This window comes from Vidua macroura, chromosome 6 (genome assembly GCF_024509145.1).
Source record: "Vidua macroura isolate BioBank_ID:100142 chromosome 6, ASM2450914v1, whole genome shotgun sequence".
Taxonomy (NCBI): domain Eukaryota; kingdom Metazoa; phylum Chordata; class Aves; order Passeriformes; family Viduidae; genus Vidua; species Vidua macroura.
This window is the reverse complement of record NC_071576.1, coordinates 36,129,038-36,148,021: the sequence shown is the minus strand read 5'-3', so window position 1 is coordinate 36,148,021 and position 18,984 is coordinate 36,129,038. Positions and strand designations below refer to the sequence as shown.

General features: G+C 38.5%; 1 protein-coding gene across 2 annotated transcripts; it reads left to right on the top strand.

The window, feature by feature from the left end:
• Positions 1-218: 218 nt before the first annotated feature.
• TMEM62 (transmembrane protein 62) lies at positions 219-18,946 on the top strand. 2 transcript variants are annotated; one of them, XM_053980193.1, is made up of 14 exons: positions 219-314; positions 4,121-4,232; positions 5,121-5,258; positions 6,317-6,362; positions 7,599-7,740; positions 7,939-8,063; positions 8,197-8,319; positions 9,158-9,313; positions 10,804-10,963; positions 12,553-12,666; positions 13,615-13,699; positions 15,217-15,321; positions 16,075-16,193; positions 17,084-18,946. In XM_053980193.1, the coding sequence occupies exons 3-14, from the start codon at positions 5,219-5,221 to the stop codon at positions 17,408-17,410; spliced, it is 1,542 nt and encodes a 513-aa protein (XP_053836168.1). In that variant the 5' UTR covers positions 219-314; positions 4,121-4,232; positions 5,121-5,218; the 3' UTR covers positions 17,411-18,946. The 2 variants fall into 2 exon arrangements, with proteins under 2 accessions (XP_053836168.1, XP_053836169.1); XM_053980194.1 differs by lacking the exons at positions 219-314; positions 4,121-4,232; positions 9,158-9,313 and having other exon boundaries at positions 5,134-5,258.
• The last annotated feature ends 38 nt before the right edge of the window (positions 18,947-18,984 follow it).

Below are 18,984 nucleotides of genomic sequence, written 5' to 3'. Positions count from 1 at the left end.
GAGCGCCCACCCCCGGCCCCGCTGGCATCGGTCCTCCGAGCCAGCGCGGCCGAGCGCGGGCCGGCCCGGCCGCGGGGGAGGTGGACGCGGAAGTGCCGGGGCCGGCGGCGCAGGGCTCGCCCGGGGCGGGCGCGGTGGCGGCGCGGCGCAGGATGCTGGGGCTGGCGGCGGGGCTGTTGGCGGCGGCCGCCGTGGCGCTGCTGCTGGACTGGTACGGGCCGCCGGGGGCGCCGCCGGCCCCGGGGCAGCGCCGCCGCTGGGCCCCGCAGCCCGCGCCCGGGGCGGCCGCCGCCAGCCTGCTCTGGGTCGTGCAGGTGAGCGGGGCCGGGCGGGCGAGGGGCGGCCGAGCCGCGGGCACGGCGGGCAGGGCGGAGGCGCGCAGTCAAGGCCAGGTTACAGGTGTTTGGCCAGGCTGCCCGAAAGGTCGCGTTGAGGAATATGTTCAGTGCCGGCAGCTCGATGTGCAGCTGCACGCCGAGCTCTGGGGGGCGGGAGCCCGAGGCGAAAGGCCGAGACCTGTGAAATCCTTTACACAGCGAAGAGCACAGGGCACGGGGACCTGTGACCCGGCCGGGGGATCGGACTCAGAGGCGGCAGGAGCCCATGACCCACAGACTTGCTTGCTCTCTGACTGTGAGGGTATAAAAGCACGGGGATTCCTTTCTTTGGGGCACCTTCTCAGAGGTACCCAAGTCGAACTGTTATTTTGTTAATTACTACACCAAGATTAAATAATTTTAATGACCCCGAAGTCTGAGCTATGGGAAACCTGGAGCTGAGCTGGTGAGGAAACCTGGTCTGACTGTGAGTGTGGGGGTGTAGCTGTGAAGGGGCCTCGTCGGTCCCAGATGGTGTGAGTGTGACTGCCAGAGTGGCTCCTGGATGGTTGCACAGAGAAGTTTCTTTATCAGACAAGATGTGTGTAGTGGAAGCGGGTAATTAAAAATCACCTAATTATTACACTACCCTATATATTGCATCAGTACCTGATGCGGTATTATCTAATATCCTGGGGAGAAATGCAGGCTCTGCCTGTCCCTTTCCCCATCCAAAACCTCAGAAAAGTTGTGTGGCTGAGAAAATAGCTTTACTGATTTATAGCAGTAGAAGGTACTGTGCCAGTATTCAGAAGGTTAAATGTACACAGCTTTGTTTCCAGGTTAAACATAAAATCCAAGTTGACCTGGCATAGTCATGGAAGCAAATTGTCACGTCTTAGGGTTTCTGTGGCCTCTTCTGTGACTCTTCTCCCCAGAGCATTCCCAAAGCACTTAATGTAGAACTAGCCACAAAAGTGTTTACATATTTGTAGTTAATCTATGGCTGAGATGTTGCAGGGATTGCTTTGCATTTCCTTCTAACAAATAGCTGCTCTTAGTGTTTTGTTTTCATTCTCAATCTCAAGAACACTTTGCCTGACTTTAGTAGCTGCAGGCAGTGCTCTTAGTGGATGAGCTGGCATATATAAGTCCTTTGGTTCTCTCTAATTGGTGGTGTAATTTTTTTTCATTAATTTTTCCTTAAGTGACTTAAGGCTTATTTTTACTACAGAGTAAGAGTAAGCATATCAAGAGATATGCTTGAAATAATGTAAGGAAAGCCCCTATCGTGAGCTGCTGTCTTGTGAAGAGTCAGATACAGTAGGATATAGCTGCTGCAGAGCTATACTGACAAGCAGTGCACAGGCCCGTGTTTCTCTTGCTGTGTTCTCTCTGGTTGTGTCACTTCAAGTGGAGCTCTCCCAAGGACAGGTCATAGCACAGCTAATTTGAGACTTGGCTTTGCTTTCAAGTGGTTATGTTCTCTTTCAGATGTGCCCTTTAACAGCTGCTTTATCATTGACCTAACTTGGAAACTAATCAAGCACCAAATCCAGCCTTGTGCTTGATGATGTTATGGGAAAGAGGCCTCAGGCTCCCTGGTGATTCCATAGGTCTAGCCTAGGTCACTGAATAGAGCTCAAGATGGTCAGTTCTGCCCCCAGCAGTTCCTGCCTTGTTTTTCTTCCCATACACAGGACTATCTCTTCTTAAATGGAACTAAACCACAGTCTTTCTACTTTAATCTTTTATTAATGGCTCATCCATTTATTGTAGCAGAATTTCTCTTACCCACTGCCAAACAGACACTCTAGTTCAGCATTTGACAAGCATATAATTATTTCTCCTGTTTCTGTCAGCTGAAAGCATTCTACTGTTGCTCTAGACCTTGTAATTCTCCCTCCTTAATTCCTGCCTCTCCTGAACCACATCTTTGCTAGATAAGGAATGTTGATGGTGATTTCTCCTCACCCCTAAATCTCTTCCAGCCCATTTTAATGAAAGTAACTGCCTATGATGCAATGAGAGGCCAAGTATCCACATCAATCAGAGGGAGGGGAGCAGCAAATGGGCTTTCACCTACATTTTGGAAAGTAAATAGGAGCATTACAAGCTTTTCATCTTGCCCACTGTCTTTCTTCTTATTGGGATATCATCTGAAATTAATTAAAAAAAAAAATTTAAAAAAGGGGCGGGTGAAGAAGCTCCACTTCTGAGATCTTCATATGTCATGGCTGTTAGTGATGAGAGAAACTTAGTCCCAGCTCTCAGAAGTCCCAGGACACTGTAACTCTTAGAAATTACAAGTTCAACCTTTTTTTAAATCTTAAACTCATGGGGAAGAAAAGTGGGAAGGTCATTGTAGGAAATTAGGCTTCCGAAACACTCTCTGTTGTAAGGTTGGAAATTTACATTTGCTGTAGTTACTGGTAGAGCAGGAGTAAAGTTTTTTGTAAGACTTTTTTCTCGAGAATAAAAACTGTAGAAGTTTTGATTTTCTCTGTTTGATTGCTGAGATAAATTATTTGCAAATCCACAGGCTGAAAAGAAGCAAAACAAGTTATATCCTTTTCAATGATTAAATGAGGTTTGATGTATCGAGGTAGTTTTGCTGTGCTCTTTGCCTCACACTAGTTTTACTGCGTCAATGAAAGTGAAGATAAAGTTGTATCTAAAAGTGTTTGCCTTTTTTAGCATGCAATTCTGATCTAGGCAAAAATTCCATATCATTCTGAATGGGGAGTTTTCCTAAGCAGAATTAAAAAACTGTATTCAGGTAATATTTTCTTTGTATACAGATGACTGAATAAGTAGAAGTAAATAATTTTTCTCCAATATATTTTATCTGGATTTTTCAAAAACTACAAGCTCTACAAGAACAGGTTTATTAAACTGAATGCAAAAGTTAATGTTTTCCTTTCCAAGTGATATTGTCAGATGAGCATTTGCTTACTGCTTTTTGAGCATCAAATACCATTTGTTCAAACTAAGGAGGACAATTAATTAATTGATTGACTGAAGTAGAATGGAAAGTGGAATTGAAACAATTCACACAATGGTTTGTTTTGTTTTGTTTTGTTTTTTGTATAATACTGAAAAGCCACAATGCAAAAAAATAGAAAAATCTTATATTTCTTATTCTCCTCAAACGGCTCTTCTGATGTGAGGGTTTTGCCTGATTCAGAAATGAACAGCATCTTTTACAGTTACATACAAGTCATATCATAATTTCTTAGGCAATCTTTGCCTTCTTGAAGGCACATGGAATAGGATCTAAACACACTTGTTTGATCCAATAAAATGCTTGGATAGAATGTTAAAAATCCTTCCACTCAGCTACTGGAAATGTCACACCAGGTATAAAACAAATTTTCAGTACATTTCAAGTTCTAGGTAGCTTTAACCTATTGCTTTGCAGATCTACTTTGTATTCTTACTTGCAGCAAAACCAGTGTATTGCACAGAAATTCTCAGAATTTGAAAGGCAACAGGCCACTTGCAAACATCACAATTTACTGTAGATACCTAAGTATTTCCTCATATTTTTGTATTCTCTTAGATTTAAGGAAATTTTCTTGAATTGAATGTGATTTTAGGGGTCAGAGTTGCAATATCATTTGTTTGTTCTGCTTTCCTTCTCCCCTAGTCACATACTTCTGTTTCTCCCAGTATCCCTTAAACTGACATGAATCACTGTGACTGCTCTTATGTTGCATTCTTATGTATACTTGGCTTTGCAGAGCAACCTGGGTAGCAATAACCCTCTGCTTGGGGCAGTGTTTCACTCTTCTTTTTTGCAGGTGTCAGATATTCATATCAGCAAATTTCGGGATCCCAAACGAGCTCCTGAATTCGAAAAATTCTGTTCTGAAACAATTGATGTAATTCAGCCAGCACTTGTTCTAGCAACAGGTAAGCAATTGAAAAGTGTGAATTTCCTGTTGAGTGTACTGTCAAAGGAACAGCAAATAGGCAAAGTTCTAGGATCTCAAGAGAAAACTTTAAATATTCAGGTATCTTAAGCAATGGAAATGGAATTGCAGCTGAAGGGAGACTGCCAGAAGCTGAAAAGAATAACCTCTCAACAAGGGAATTACTATTTTCTTTAGCATTCAGTTTCTTCAGTGAGTTTAGTATGTTCTATATGTAACAGACACAATCACACAAGATAGCTATTGTTTTCCCAACAGGTGTTGCTGCATCTTAGCCCTTGCTAGCAGCCACCTTCTGTCTTGTCCTGGTCATGATTCTACATTCTTTGTGTTTGAAATTACAGAAGTGAGCAATGTCTGTGGTTAGCCACTAGGATACAGTTCCTCTCTCAGAACAATCCCTGCTCATTTGTATGAAATTCACCTGTAAATTAATGTAAGATTTTATTGTTGGTTTCCATTTGAACATATCATACCAAGAGAGGTGAAATAAACCTTGCCACTTCACTTGACAGCTTGCTATTGAAATAGATTAAGTTTTGACAAGAAAATCTAAAAGACTGAGCCATTACTGTGTGCAAGGCTTTAGAATCCTAATGCTAGACCTGGAGTTTTGTTTCTGCAGAGAATTACTTATCTAATTAGTGAAAGTGCTGCAGTGATGTGGTCAATAGATGTCTGATGAGGCTGCTGCATGGCATTAGAAGGCATTTACCTTGCCCTTGTGGAGCAGATACAGAAACATGCAGATTGCACCCAGGCCTGCAGCTACTTAAACTTGGAGGCAGGGATGGCATGCTTGTCTAGTTACAGTATTTGTATAAGCTGTGTAGGCCTCTAGTTATATCTCACCTTTGTACACTCTCAGGTGATCTGACAGATGCTAAGACAAGAGATAAACTGGGATCTGAGCAGGTAGAAGATGAGTGGAAAACTTACCAGTCAATCCTGAAGAGATCAAGGGTCATGGAAAAAACCAAGTGGATAGACATCAAAGGGAATCATGGTAAGAAGAAAATGAAACATTTCTGTTTTTCCTGTGATTGCACATTACAGAATATAGAGGTAAAGTCTTAGTACTCACTAGTGTGATTCAAGAATCAGGAGAAGGGCTTGCCATCCACATGTCTACTGAGACATGTGGATGTCTCAGTAGAGTGTCTACTGACACTTTGTTTACAAGCTCTTACTGGAGTGAGTTTTAGTACCAGAGAAGTAAGAGTCTTTTACCTGGCAAGTGGTAGAACATGACTTCAGATGTTAGTTTCCATGTCATTATTTTATATACCACATTATTTAATGGAGAGCAAACTGTAATCTTACCATACTGAAGAAATGGTTTCAATTTATTTTTCATGGACTTCCCCCTCACAGGTTTAAGTTTAAAAGATGTCACATGTCCAGAAGCTAAAGGAAATTTGGTTTCTTTTGAATAGAAGGGAGTCATGGGTGTTTAGATCCATCAGCTGTTTGCTGTACTGTAAGCATTCAAACAAGCTGATAATCATGTAGGCTGTATAAATGGGCTGTACAGGAAGCTGCACTGCGGGGAAGAAAGTGCATGCTTTGTCATATATACTCATTTTCCTATTAGGTTTCTGTTACCAGCATTAATGGAGAAGTGGAACTGTTGCAGTGCAGACCTCCCCAAGCTGATGTCTGTTCTACACACGCTATTCTCTGATGCTATGACTACTTTATTTTCCATGAATGAGTTAAGTCTTACTTACAGAGCATGCACCCAGCCCAAAAAAGCTTTTGAAAAGCTCTGTGGTCAAAATGGAGACAGGTTTAGTTTTTGGCTGCTAAATAACAATTCATATTCCCACAATGCCTTTATCTTTGAATTGAAACTTGAATGAGAAAACCATTCCCATTTAACTGCTTTGAGGATATAATGTCTCCTCTGCACAGTTAGTTTGCTTGTCAATCATGCATTTTTTAAAAAGTAGCACTTCAGCATGTGCTGAGAATGCTTTATCTCAACATTACCTAGTTAGATACAGGGGCCAATGATCAATTTGATCTGAAAGTTTCCTTATTTCCTTTTTTACTCCTTTACAGATTCATTCAACATTCCAAGCCTGGATAGTGTTCAGAATTATTACAGGTACTTTTATTTACCATACAGATGCAGGTATATTCAAGGTCAAATTAACTAAACAATATTCTGTTTTCAGTTACCACGGATGTGCTTTTTCACTGAATTTCCTGTAACCCAGGATCATATCTACTATTCCCTCTGTCTTTTGCATTGCCAGTTAGTAGAGCAGAATTGATTGAGAAAATAGAGAATTCTTTGTGCAGATTTCTTATCTCTTATCCTTCTGTGTTTTGTAATTGAGTATGTTAAATCTGTCTGTCTAGAAAATTTTCAGTCACACTCTAGGAGAGAGAAGATGGAAGAGTGAAATGGAGTTGTTTTTTCAATATATAAAAATCTAAATAATATTTTAAAATATTAAAATTCTAAAAATTGCTTGCAGAAATAAAAATAGAAGCTAGGAAAAACAGTTATTCAACACCACATTCTGGTTTTCATTATGCATTAAAATTAAAGAGGGCAGTGAGGTATATAGAAATACAATATTTTTACACAAAAACATAGGTTCCTATTATATGTTCACAGCATTAGCAGAGGATTAATCAACTGTTACACATACTCAAAGTGGGATTAAAGGAAGAAATTGTATTGAAGTTGTATTGTATTGAATTGTATTGTCATGGTGTTCACAGAGATAATGTTAGCTTAAAAATATTGTGAAAAGGTTTTTATAGCATTAGAAGTATGGAAAACTTGTTTTTAATATATTGGCTTGTATTCTATTCAGGTCAAACTTTCTGGTAATTTTATTGTTCTGATTGGTGGAGAAACAGGGACATGAACTGATTTTTGGATGGCTGTATTCAAATTATACTCATCATCTGGACTCAGGAATGTTTTGGCTTCCACAAATCATGCATGGAATAAAACAAAATTAAAACAAGTAAAAAAACTCAAATGCGCACAAAATGCCCATCCCAAAACCCCCAAAGAATTAAAAAAAAAAAAATACAACCTAAACTTAATGAATTTTAGTAATTCTCGTATTAACTCACAATCATTTTAGTTACAGAATTTAATCCTTAATAGAGCAATTTAGGTGGTACTGTTAGTTGAAATGTCATGTCTTTGCCAGTGGAAGATATGTATAATTCCCATCTAGCACAAAGTATCAAAAGCACTTCAATTTTGTAGCTCAGAAATAGTAAAATTACCTGTTGTCAGTGGAAGGAAAGAAAGCAATGTATGTTTGTCATGGCTACAAGCTCTCCTAACAGGACTATTTCCATCTTATTTTGTTAGGAAATACTCTGCCTGGCGTAAAGATGGTTCTTTCCATTACATCCACACTACCTCTTTTGGGAACTATTCATTCATCTGCGTGGACGCCACACTCAGCCCAGGCCCTAAGAGACCCTATAATTTTTTTGGGATTTTAAATATGGTATTGTATAAGTCTTTGCATTCCATTTTGCTGACTGTTTTATTTCTGTAGTGGTTTGTTTGGAGGTTTGGGGTTTTTTTAATATAAAAAAATTGTTTGAAAGATTTGTGTTCATCTATGAGAGTGTTTACATTTTTAAGTTATAATGCATGTGAGACATTTATTTAGCAAAATGGATTTGTCACCTGCCTGTTTCAGAATCAAATGGCAGAGCTGTCTTTGATGGCAACAGAAAGTCTACACAGCAACCATACTATCTGGTTTGGCCACTACCCCACCTCAACAATCATCTCCCCATCCCCTGGAATACGAACACTAATGAGGTAAGATCTTCTTATCCTGTATGTTTTCAGCATGAAGTACATTTCTTGCCTGTCTTCACATGCTCATCTTTCACTTTTCAGATTTTCTGCAGTGGTATTTCCTTCCCACCCAAATAATCACAATTCTTATTAGTTCTGCCACAGCCTATTTATGTGGACATCTCCATACAATGGGTGGGCTGATGCCAGTCTTGCACAGTCAACACCGTGGTGGCACTCTGGAACTTGAATTGGGAGACTGGATGGATAACAGGAGGTAAGAAAAGCCCATATGAGCAAATAATTTTATGAAACCTACCTTACTGTACTGTGATTCCCTTTCATGGTGTGTGGTGAATTTGAAAGAAGCATGAGATCAGCCTGACTGGTTATTACTATTAGTGCTTTTGACAAAAAGTATGTTTGGGATTTTTCCCCATATCAACAGTGTGCTAATAAATTAAATATTTTTTAATTAATTCTTGATGTTTAAAAACTAAAAAGGGGACATCTAAATGTGTATCCAGATAGTGTTTAATATTCAAATGTAGATAAATAAATTGTAATAAAATTCAGCATCACTACTTCAAAATACACATGCTCTGCAGTAGCTGTTAGAATTCTTGACACAGAAATAGTCCACCTGAGAAATGTTACCTTACTTGCATATCAAAAAGTGTCTGATGCTACGTGTAGTGTATAGTAATACATAAGCTTTTATTCTGCAGTAATCCAAAGAAGGATACTGGTATGAATATAGGGGAAGAGCACGCTGGGACCCTTGTCCTGAGTTAGAGTACCTACACAGACACTGTGGAAATGTACATTATATTTGAGTTCTTTAATGTAATGTTCATCTATCTGATTCATGTGCAAAAATCCATAGATCTTCACACTTGGAACTTTTGGTACTGCTTCTATGATTTATAATAAAATTAACCTCATCAGAGGTAAGCAACTGTATAGTTAATACAGCAGAGTTGGAAAATGTAAGATCAACTACAGAAGAGAATAAATGGAAAATAAAGCCAGGTTCTTTAGGAACTTGAGAAGCATGGAAATCAGCTGTTCACACAGCAGTTTGTATTAACAAATTTTTTTTCCTTTAATTATAGATACAGGATCCTCGCGTTTGATCATGACCTCCTCAGCTTTGCAGATCTTAACTTTGAAGAGTGGCCTGTAGTTCTCATCACCAATCCCAAATCCTTCCTTTACAGCAGTTCTACTCATGAACCACTAGTCAAAATTCTTTATTCTACTCATATCAGGTAGCCTGTAATGTCTTGATTTCACAATATTTAATTATATTTACAGGTATATACACACAACCTTTTTTTTTAAATGTTTGTCTGCTGTTTTCAGAATTCACTTTTCTCTGTAAGATTGTTCCAGAGAGCTTGCTTTGTATCATATCTGGGATAAAAAGATTATGTAGTAGTAATTTGTGTTTGTTTTATTTATGCAGTTATTTCCCCTGAGGTCAAACGAACTTTATGTAACCAAAGCTGATCAATTAAGATGTAATTAAAATAGATTCATATGTAATCAATATGCATAGATTAATATGTAATCTGTGTTATTTATCTCACATGTTCACATCAACTCTGCTAATTTCAGGATTTTGTCTGTGTATTTTTCTAAATGATTTCTCTGTTCACTTCAGACTTCTTAGCGCTTTGTCTTTTCAATTCTACATCCTTTATATACTAAAACATGAGACGCCTCTGCCAATTTTCATATTCATTTTAAATCTCTCTCCATCTTTCCATTTTTACCTTATCTACTTTAGTTTTACATTTATATTTCAAGAGTTTTAGGCCCTTTCCAGCATTTTATATTTGCTGTAAGACTAATCTGCTTGAAATACTGCATACATAGGGTTACAATAAAAAGCAGTTTGTCATACTTTTCAGTTAGGGAGCAGTATCCTACTAGGTGTCCTAATTACCTTCCAGATTCTTATTCAGAACCTTATCTGAACATTCTTATGATTATATATAATATATGAACTGGTAGAATTGTTCACCATAACTGTATGAAATGCCTTCATTTGACTAAAACATGCTCTGGAATGCCATTCACATTACTAGAAATGAAAGGAATTGCATGTGCAGTATTTTGAGTCTGTATTAGTATCACTGTTTCTATGAATATAAGCACTACTGCCAAGTGACAATACATTTCTTGGTATTTGAGATCTGTAATATCAGTCTTGCATTCCAGTCCATTTGTCTTAAGTGCAGTTACAAACTCTGAGAGGTTATATTCTGACTAGCAAAAAAGACAAAAAGGAAAAAAAAAAAAAAAAAAAAGGAAAAAACCCCACTCCCAACAATAAAGGACTTTAGAGAGAGGGAGCCTGGCAATTTTTATGAAGCCATCTACAAGTATTTGCTTATGTGTCTATGTGTGCTAGAGGATGCATCCCACTTGTGTTAGCAAACATTCCGGAGCAAGAGTTCTAAAATTATTTCTGCCGGGGCCTTAAAACTTCTGCCACCTTTTTGTCTGTTCCACAGCCAGTTTTCTATCCTGTTCTTTTGTGTAGTGTCAGACAGAACTACTTTCTTTTTAACAGTAGGAAAGACCTACTATGTTACCATTAGCCTACAGATATTTCACTGTTATAATTTCTAAATCTTTTGAACTCTTTACTACAAGGCAGCTTAACCTTTAGGGACTTTTTCTTAAGGAAGTAATGACATATCTGCAAGTCCAGTAACAAATCTGTTTCTTTTTCTCTTTATTTATTCCTTAGAATTCTGGCATTCTCTCCTTCTGTAATTATCTCTGTCAAAGTCTACATAGATGGAGTTCACATGGGGAATGCACATCAGGTGTCTGGCCCTCTCTATGTGCTGAAGTGGAGCCCACAAAACTACAGTGAAGGGTTCCATCACATAGATGTGACTGTCCAGGTAAGGTACCTGTTGGCATTCTTTGTATTAATTTTTTTTTTCTTGTCATGGCTTCTCTATCACCCTCCTGCCTCACATAACTAGGAATAAAGTAACAGACTTACTTTCATTTTTGTCTGATTACGAAACCCAAAGGATTTAATAAAGAAATAAACATTGACTGCTAACACCAAAATATTCATAAAGCTGCTGGGATAAGGAAAGAAATATTATTTTTCATAAGAAGTATAATAAGACATGACAGAAGTGCAAACTTGAATTGAAATTGGCCAGAGATGTCAAAAATTACAATAAGGGGTTCTAAAGGTATATAAACAACAAGCAGAAACAAAATACTGGCCAGGTGTTAAACAGCAGAGGTGAATTAGTCACCAACAGCTCTGAAAAGGCAAGAGGTTCTCAACACTTTCTTCACCTCTGTCTTTACCAGCAGTGTTGGGCCCCAGGCCTTGGGAACAAGGATCAAGCTTGATGCAAACAGAGACCCACTGTCAATGAAAGAAGAGTTGGAGTAAGACTTGGCACAGGAGCTTGATCCTCCAGATCAATGGGTCCTGACAGTTTGCACTCCAGAGTATTAAGAGACTTGGCTGACATCTTTGTGAGGCCACTCTCCATAGTCTTGGAGAAGATGTGGAGATCAGGGGGCATCCCAAAAGACTGGCAGAAGGCTCATGACTCTCCTGTATACAAGAAGGGCTTAAGGGAGGATCCGGGAAATTATAGCCCCTCAGTCTTATTTCAGTCTCTGGGAAAATTAGGAAACAAATCCTTGTGGGGGCTTTCTCAGGTCAGATGAAGCACATGACTGGGAAGAGCCAACACAGATTAACCAAGGGCAAATTGTGGGCCAAGAAGAACATCATGAAGTTCATAAAAGAAAAGTGTCAGAACTTGCACCCAGGAAAACAATCCAGGAGTGCAGCACAGGCTGTGATCTGCCTGGTTGGGGAGCAGCTCTTTGAAAAGGGACCTCAGGGTCCTGGTGGACCACAAGCTCAGAGTGAATGAGCAGTGTGCTGGTGCTGCAGAGAAAATGTACTGCATGCTGGGATACATCCACAAGGGCATCACCAGCCAAGACAAGTCACTATCCTGCTCTACTGAGTGTTTGCCAGGCCACAGCTGGAACACTGTGCTCAACACTGCGCTGTGTTGAATAAATAACAATAAACAATAAACAAGTGTTTGTTTATCTATATGGGTTTATGGCAATACACCAGAAATTAAGCACAACAAAATTTGAAAATATTTTAATATAGGCTATTACCTAGAATTGAACTTCTAGAAAACAATTGGGGGGGGGGGGGCAGTAAACAGTCACAGTCTTCCATAAGTTACTGAATCTCTGACAGGCTCTTCTTCATATGTAGTACTTTCAGATTATGATTTTATAATTACCAATTTACTTGAAACTGCAGGATTGACTGTAAGTAATCCTTTGTAGGTAGAATTTAATACAGAAGTATGCCAGAGAAGCATATATCAATTGTATCTTTCTGGAAAAGCTGCAATGATAATTACGAACTTTAACTAGACAGTTTTTTGTACCACTGCTATGTAATTGCTCTCATTTTATGTCAATCTAGGATGCTTCAGGAAGAATTGGCACACAGGGCCATTTATTTGGTATGGAAGAAAACCTCTCTCTTAGATTTGACTTTTGGTCATCTGTTATTCTTCTCACTGACCACTATGTTCTAGTAAGTACTTTCAGCAAAACAGCTGTTACTCCATGTTGGCTTCCCAAGCTGCAGTAGGCATTTTCTTAATTCCTGAAGGAATTTCTAGACTTGAATGCAGTTTACTTTTTCCAAATATGACTCTTTTGGAATTGCAAAACATTTAAAGTTTCTCAAGTTGCACACTTCAACTACAAATGTGCAACAATGGTTTATACAAACAGTTGATGTCCTGGATTTAGTCCCAATTATCCATTTTTGGGCATAAGTATACACATTTTGTGCAAGCAAGAAATTGAAAAAGAGCTACTGGAGATAGTAGAAAAAGGAAACATTAAACCAAAGAGAATTCACTGTGAACTGTTGAAATATGTTTTCTGGAAAGAATGCTGCAAGTATTCTCACTGTCAGCTGCTGGCATTATAACTAGCTCCAGTGAAGTGGAGGGCAAAATCCCCATCGACTTTAGTCATATATGTTACAGCTCAGTACATGCAAAGAAAGATGTAATGTCTTAGTAGTCTAGGTGCACTTCTAAAACTACATAAGAAAGTCCACATGACTGTAGTTCTTATCATAATTGGCTCAAAGTTATTATCTTTGTTTTGTTAATCAGTCACGCATTCTACACTATGTCTTGAACTGCATTTCTCCTCAGATCAGTGCTCAGACAATGTTTTGCCTTGGAAGTGTAACTACACTTTTTCAATGGATGTGTTTACAAACCCTGTTTTTTAAAGATTTGGCTCTATTGCTTTCAGACATTGAGCAGAATTCAAGTCAGTACAATACAAATCCTAGAACTTAGAAAATCTTTAAGTTTCCTTTTTACTCTTCAGTTCAATGACACCAACAAGCTTTGAATGTGTTTCAGATAGAATCTTTGTACCATTTTATCAGTGTCCATAAGTCATGCTCCAAGGCTGCAATTATTCCAGGCCTGGTTTATAGTCAAAATTGTCTTTTCAGGCTCGAGTGCTCTTTGGACTGACTGTGTTGATTCAGATTACCTTGCTTGTTGTTTTCCGACACCTCCAAAAGCCAGCACTCAAAGGTATCAACTAATGTTTACCTGTGGTTTTTAGTAGATCTGTTTTCCCCTAAACGTTTTACTGTTGACCTGTGTGCTAACAATATGTAAGTAACTGTGCTGTTAATCGCCATATGCATTTTACATCTGCTGCTGTGGGATTTGATTGGTTTCTCAGAAGCTGCTGTTTCGCTTTTAAGGGAAGCTGGAAAAACTCCAATATATCAAATAAAGTAAACTAGAAACTTGAGCAGGTATCTTTGTCTAAACAAAAATTAAGTTGATTGAAGTCCAAAGTTTCATTTTAATTTTCTCACTGAAGAATCCAATACATAGGGAAAGGAATGTTTTGTTTTGTATTTTCTATATGTGTGCTTGTTTCACTACAGTTGTCACAGAATTCTCTCTTGCCTGAGTGGAGAAACAGATTTCCTTTTGCAAAGACAGTATTTGTTAACTTTTGCAAAGAACATGAAGAGGATTGGGTCTTTCTCAAAATAATATTAAGGCCATTTCTGTCATAACTTGATACTTTGTGATACATCTGGTAAATGAAAATTATTACTATTAAGCTCATGGTGTTTATCCTTTAAACAATCATTTGAACCACACCCTACTAATGAGATTTTTCTGGAAGCCACCTCCCTTCCTATTCATGTCAGTGTTTGTCCCTTCCTTTATACTCCTAATTGTGTAGCATCCTGAAGTAACTACAGCAACTGCTTACATAGAAGAGAATCAGATTTTCAGTTGCCTTTATGGAACTCAGCAGCTAAATATTAAAAAAACTGACTCTGTGATCAGCTAGGTCCATGTGGACTATGACAAATATTTTGACAACTTAGTGAACAAATTTGTTAGAGCTGTTGATTTCCAAAGGTGAAGCTTGCCCTCTGGGGGTTAATTCTTTGTGAGAAGGCCACATAATAGGTGTAAGTCTACAAGCTAACTTTTTAGGAAGGCTCTCTTGATCTGTGAATTGTCTGCTTCAGTTAGAGAGCTACTACTTCTTTTTTCTGCTAACACCACACACTTGTCAGAATAATGTCATTTTAATGCCTAGCCTTAATTTTGAGTTGCTCTCAGATCTCACTAAAGTAGATTTAATGAAAGGAAATCCAACTAATCTAGTCCATGCTGACCCACCTTTCTGGGTTTGCAGAGTTACTGTTTTGATTCTTTTAATTTAATACATACTTTCTCCATGTTTTTCATTCTAGCTAACTTCATTTTCTGGGTATAGAATGGTCGTTCAGTATTATTTACATACAGTAAGTGTATTCCTTTAGATTGCAGGTTCCTCTGCTGTTTTTAATATAGACGGTTATATTTATTGGTTCTTTACTTTCAGTTATCATCGTAATAGTAATGCATTCTTCTGTAGACATACCAAATATTATTTTTATATTCCTTATTTAAAAGAATGAGTAAATAATGCACAGATTTGTTTCAGAAAGACCAATATTATACATACATATATATCTGGGGAGGTGTTGCAAACTGAATTAAGTGTATTTTTCTTAAATGTTGTCTCTGTTTAGGAAAGCCGGGATTACTTACTCTGACTTCATATTCTCTTCATGTCTTCAGTAAAACAAACACCTTCTATTACTCAATTCTGGTTCTGAATTTATACACCATTCTGGGTAAGTAGCCTAGAGTACTGGAGGACATAAATTGGTATTTTGAAATTGCACATTAGATCCTGATGAAAAATAAGAATTCTAACATCTTGGAGAATGGGGAAAATCTACTTAAGTTACAAAATCTATGTGGAACTTCAAAAGTTAATGTCCAAAGAGACTAAAGGTGTATTTGTAAGAGCCTAACTTAGAAGCCCTGAATTAATGAAACACTTAGCTTGTTAAATTACTCTGAAAGTGAAGTGAGTATTTTTAAATTCAGTTTGTCTTTCACTTATTTTTTGATTGTTCGCATCAGAGTTAACAGTCTGAGCTTGTTCTTTGGTAACATCTTACTGAAATAGCTATTTTCTTGTTAGTCAGTGTAGTATGCATAACACAGAGCAGCCGGCCTATTTTAATTTCTAGGCTAAGCCAGGCTGGGATTGTTTGTGACCACATTTTTCATATATCTTACTGTAATTCTGGGAAAAAAATACCCTTTTCACCTCTCTCATAAGGAAGATATTATATGTGGTGTTGAAAATTGTCACAGAGATGAAACTAATTCAAAAGTATTTTCATTGCATGTCACAACCCCCTGTCATACTGTGGTATTTTCACACCAGACTGCTGTTCTGCTGAATATGAAAACATGAGGCTGATTACTCTGGACAAGCAATAGGGAAGTCTCAGGGTACAAAGGGTTGTGTGGGAAAGGGCTGTGTCTGTGTTGTGTTTCCTGATGATGATGATGATTGGTTTCCTCTCTTGCAGGACCATGGTTTATAGGTGAACTGATAGATGGCCAGATGGGGGCCTGTTTTTCCTTTGGGGTGTTTGTCGGTGGTTCCTTCTTACAGGGCAGTATGACATTTGTGGTTGGGATTTTACAGGTGAGTATTTATAAAATAAAGGCTAAAAACCAGCTTTTTTTTTCTCAGGGGCTTTTTTCCATTTTTTAATAGTTTTATAAAGAAAGGATTCTTGGAAGTAGAGAGATTAGTGACCATGGCTGACTACAAGTGGTCTTTCTTACCTTTCTGCAGATTTAAAGAAAGGAAGGAGGTTGTGCATTATTTCCACAAACTTATCTTTTTCTCTAAAAAAATGATGTTGCTTTGGACTCCCTGGATATCTGGATTAGAGGCTGTCTCTTTACAGATTTCTAAATTTTCTATTAATTTTCTAGTTTTGCCTTTGGCTAACATACAGTGAGTAAGCAAAAAAACTGAGTGGCCAGGGCAGCCCTTGCAGCCTTAATAACCCTTCAGATCAGTAGGTGTCACCCTAAGCACACATTGCGTCCAGTTTTCCCAAGAGTGGTTTCCCTATTAATCTGAAAAACAAGGTGTCATTCCTTGGCATTTAAGATAGAGGACCAAACCAGCATTGCCTCCTCCTTTATGGTGTCTCCCTTGTACCAGTGTGACTCCACAGTGGGCTGGGTCAGAGTTAAGCTGACATACAGACTATCTGGTTTTGCCATGCTAATTTTTGGTAAGTCTGTCTCCCTGTGTCAGTTCCAAGAAATGTCAGATGTGTGTTAGTGCCTCTTACTGCAAGGGAATGGGCAGGAATGCTTGGCCTGGGACTCAGGCACAGGCAGTAGCAGCTTTATCAGCTGCAGAGTTGTGGAGGTGCATCCTGAGATTCCATCTCTGGGAACTGTACTCAGCCCTTAGAATGGGACAGCTTTATCTGTGCATGTTTTTAAGCCTTCATAGATGTTACCCAGAACCCTTGGCTGTCTCATTGTCTTATTTTATTTTGCTCTTCCTTTCAGATGATGTTTTTCAACGTGCCATTGATGGCCTATCTGTGCTGGTGCCTGCTGCTGCGATGCCAGGGCCACAGCTTCCATTCCCACATCCGTCACGTCCGACGCCTCGTGGCTGTGCTTGTTCACCTGGCAATGGCCCTGCTCCTGGCCTGGCAGGTCTATTCCTGCTATTTCCTGCAGCGAACATACGGCACCTTGGCGTTCTTCCTCTCCCCAATGAGAACATGGCTGGTGGTACTGACCGCAGCTCTCATTTATAAAACCTGGACACTGAAATCATCAGAGCTCAGAACTTATATAATAGAGATAAAAAACTATCAAAGCTCCTGAAGTACAATATAAGTACTCCAAGTTCTGTCTTAAAAACTGTCAAGGTACAACCTTATCATTTTGTGATGCTGGAATTCCATACACCCCACCATTAGGTGGTAAGACCCAAAGCTGCACCTGCACTGCTACAGAACTGTATTAAATAGTAAATGTACAATATGTTATACACATTTTCCTTGTATTATACAACATACTGTATAAAATACATTATATAATACAGTTTTGCATTATACATCAATACAGTAAACTGTGGAATAATCTCATCAATGGGTTTTTTTAGTGATACAGAGATAGATATGTCCATATGGCTCACAAATGGAAATGTTTGTCTATTACTACTGTGAATAGAAAAATACTTTTAACTAATTATTGATTTTTTTTTATAATGCTGCAAAATATGAGCATAGGACTTGATGAGCTTCTGGATTTGTGCTTAATTTGATTTTTATTTCAGGGTTGGCATGTGTTTTTACAAGACTAGACCAGATGTCTTTATGAAGTAATGGTGATTGCAAAGGCGCTGTAGTGGTCCTCACAGTCAGAGTCCTTTGCCCATACATGTTTTCAGTTCATAATGCTGTATACAAGCACATTATAGGCTGTAAGGTGTGTGTATGTATTTGTGTTCATGTTTACCTGAGCTGTGGCCTATAGCTCTTGCCCTGGGAGTGCTGGTTAATTAACAGGCTCACTTTCTGGAAGGAAGGAGTTTCATTTTCCACTGCTGAGGCTGCCAGTCCTCTCACCCATGACTGGTGAAAGAACAGTGAATTATCAGCAGTGCTGGGGTTCTCAGCTTCAAAGCAAAAATGGAGACAATGTCCTCAGGATGGGAGAGGCTGAAGGAATCCTACAGTTTGGTGCCTATAAAGTCTGTAATTTTTGTTTTTCTGGGTCTCAGCCAAATGCATCAAAGAGTGACCTAAGAAAACAAATTTATTTGTTTTCATTTTTTAATAAGTCCAAAAATGATTGAACAGTTAGTTACATTCATGAAGAATGTAATGATCGAGAGCCAGGAAAGCTGAGGTGCCTTGATCTGTAAAGAACACTGCATTGCTTCACAAACGACCTGCTGTGAGTGGAACACTTAAAATACTTTAGGTAATTTTACAGTAACTTATTTATGGCTTCTCAAGAAAAAAAGAGGGCTAATTTATTTATGGTCCCTTTGGAAAAAAACAGAAGTGACTGTAGTAGAACACAGGAAAATAAATTGGAAGAAAATATTGACTACAACACGGACTTTTGTTATTTCTAACAGGTGACAGTTTTCCTATTCCTTAATTTCTGTTCTTCAATGATATAGGAAAATAGTAATGTAATGCTAATAATGTAATTTCTTCAATGTAACAGGGAAAAGAGAGAAAGAGCACCCATTTACATGAGTTAAATACACTGTTAAGAGAATAAAGAATGTAATTTGTTGCTACAAGTTTGTTTTGCAAAGCTGTTAAAAAATCAGAGACAGGACACAAAATTTATTTGTGAGATACAATACTGAAAAATTGATAATAAAATGACATTTCACAATTATTTTTATGTAATTAGAGAGAACAAGAAGTGGCAATAAT

Coding starts and splice junctions, on each gene's coding strand:
- TMEM62 (XM_053980193.1), top strand. CDS start 5,219: ATGGAAAAAACCAAGTGGATAGACATCAAAGGGAATCATG. Junction 15,322..16,074: donor GAATTTATACACCATTCTGG/GTAAGTAGCCTA, acceptor CCTCTCTTGCAG/GACCATGGTTTATAGGTGAA. Junction 16,194..17,083: donor TTGTGGTTGGGATTTTACAG/GTGAGTATTTAT, acceptor TCTTCCTTTCAG/ATGATGTTTTTCAACGTGCC.